Genomic DNA, 1,571 nt, shown 5'->3' on the forward strand with positions numbered 1-1,571 from the left:
AGCAGCAAAGCAGTGAAAAGAGGAAGGCCCTGGTCAAGAGGGATGGATAGCAATGGGCTCAAGCATAGGAACAATTGTTAGGATGGCTCAAAACTGAGCAGTGTCTTATTCTGTTGGGCATAAGGTCACTACAGGTCAGAATCAATTTTCAGCACCTAACAACAAGGATTAAGACAGTGAATGATGCAGGGAGCATCAAAGGAGTAAAGAATGCACAGCGTAACTAGACAAAAAAAGTGTTACTTGATGATTAACTATTTCAAGAGGCTCATATAAACAGGAACCAGTGGTACTCAAGGAAGAAGTTCAAGCTGTAGTCAAAGCATTAGTCCAAAAAAAGTCTACAGGAATTTGAAAATTACCATTTGAAATGTTTCAACAAGTAAATGAAGAACTTAAACACTCACTTGTCTATACCAAGAAATTTGGAAGATAGTTACTTGGCCAGCTGACTGGAAAAGATCCATATTTGTACCAGTTCTAAAGAAAGGCCACCCAAAAGAATGCGCAAGTTATAAAACAGTATCATTAATATCAAATGTAAGAAAATTTTTACTCAATTTTCCACCAAAAGTTATAGCAGTACATTGATAGGGTGTCGGCTAAAAATAGGAAAAACAAACAAATAAGACAAAACCAAGAAATATGTTTACTTACATTTTACTGGCTATACAAAGGCATTTGACTGTGTACATATAAAAAATATATGGGAGCCCCAGTCACTGAGCCGCCGCCGAGGACTCAGCAGCCTCCCCCTCGAGCCCCCTCGCTTCCCGACGCTCCGTCCCCACTGCCCGCCTTCTCCAGCCGCCGCCTTCCGCAGGCCGTTTCCACCGAGGAAAAGGAATCGTATCGTATGTCCGCTATCCAGAACCTCCACTCTTTCGACCCCTTTGCTGATGCAAGTAAGGGTGATGACCTGCTGCCTGCGGGGACAGAGGATTATATCCATATAAGAATTCAACAGCGCAACGGCAGGAAGACCCTGACCACTGTCCAAGGGATCGCTGATGACTACGACAAAAAGAAGCTAGTGAAGGCCTTTAAGAAGAAATTTGCCTGCAATGGTACTGTGATTGAGCATCCAGAATATGGAGAAGTGATTCAGCTCCAGGGTGACCAGCGCAAGAACATATGCCAGTTCCTTGTAGAGATTGGACTGGCTAAGGACGACCAGCTGAAGGTTCATGGGTTTTAAGTGCTTGTGGCTCACGGAAGCTTAAGTGAGGATTTCCTTGCAATGAGTAGAAAAATTCCCTCTGTCCCTTGTCACAAGTTTAAAACCTCACAGCTTGTATGATGTAACCATTTGGGGTCCACTTTTAACTTGGACTAGTGTAACTCCTTCATGCAATAAACTGAAAAGAGCCAAAAAATATATATATATGGGTAATCTCAAGAAGAACGGGAATTCCAGAACGCTTAATTCAGTTTAATGAGGAAAAGAGATAGCCATTTTCAGAAAAATGAAACAGGAATTATACCTTATAATACCATGTACAAAAATAGTAAAAATCCTCTTAGCATTAATTGAATACATAGATCTTCAATACTTAAAACTTAAACCTCAA

The 1,571-nt window shown here is 41.2% G+C and overlaps 1 protein-coding gene across 1 annotated transcript; it reads left to right on the forward strand.

The window, feature by feature from the left end:
- The first annotated feature begins 771 nt into the window (after positions 1-771).
- Positions 772-1,368, forward strand: LOC142443452 (eukaryotic translation initiation factor 1). The gene has a single exon (XM_075544816.1). It carries the CDS (start codon positions 857-859, stop codon positions 1,196-1,198), a length of 342 nt encoding a protein of 113 aa, XP_075400931.1. The 5' UTR covers positions 772-856; the 3' UTR covers positions 1,199-1,368.
- Positions 1,369-1,571: the final 203 nt, after the last annotated feature.

This window comes from Tenrec ecaudatus, chromosome 3 (assembly GCF_050624435.1).
Source record: "Tenrec ecaudatus isolate mTenEca1 chromosome 3, mTenEca1.hap1, whole genome shotgun sequence".
NCBI classification, from domain to species: domain Eukaryota; kingdom Metazoa; phylum Chordata; class Mammalia; order Afrosoricida; family Tenrecidae; genus Tenrec; species Tenrec ecaudatus.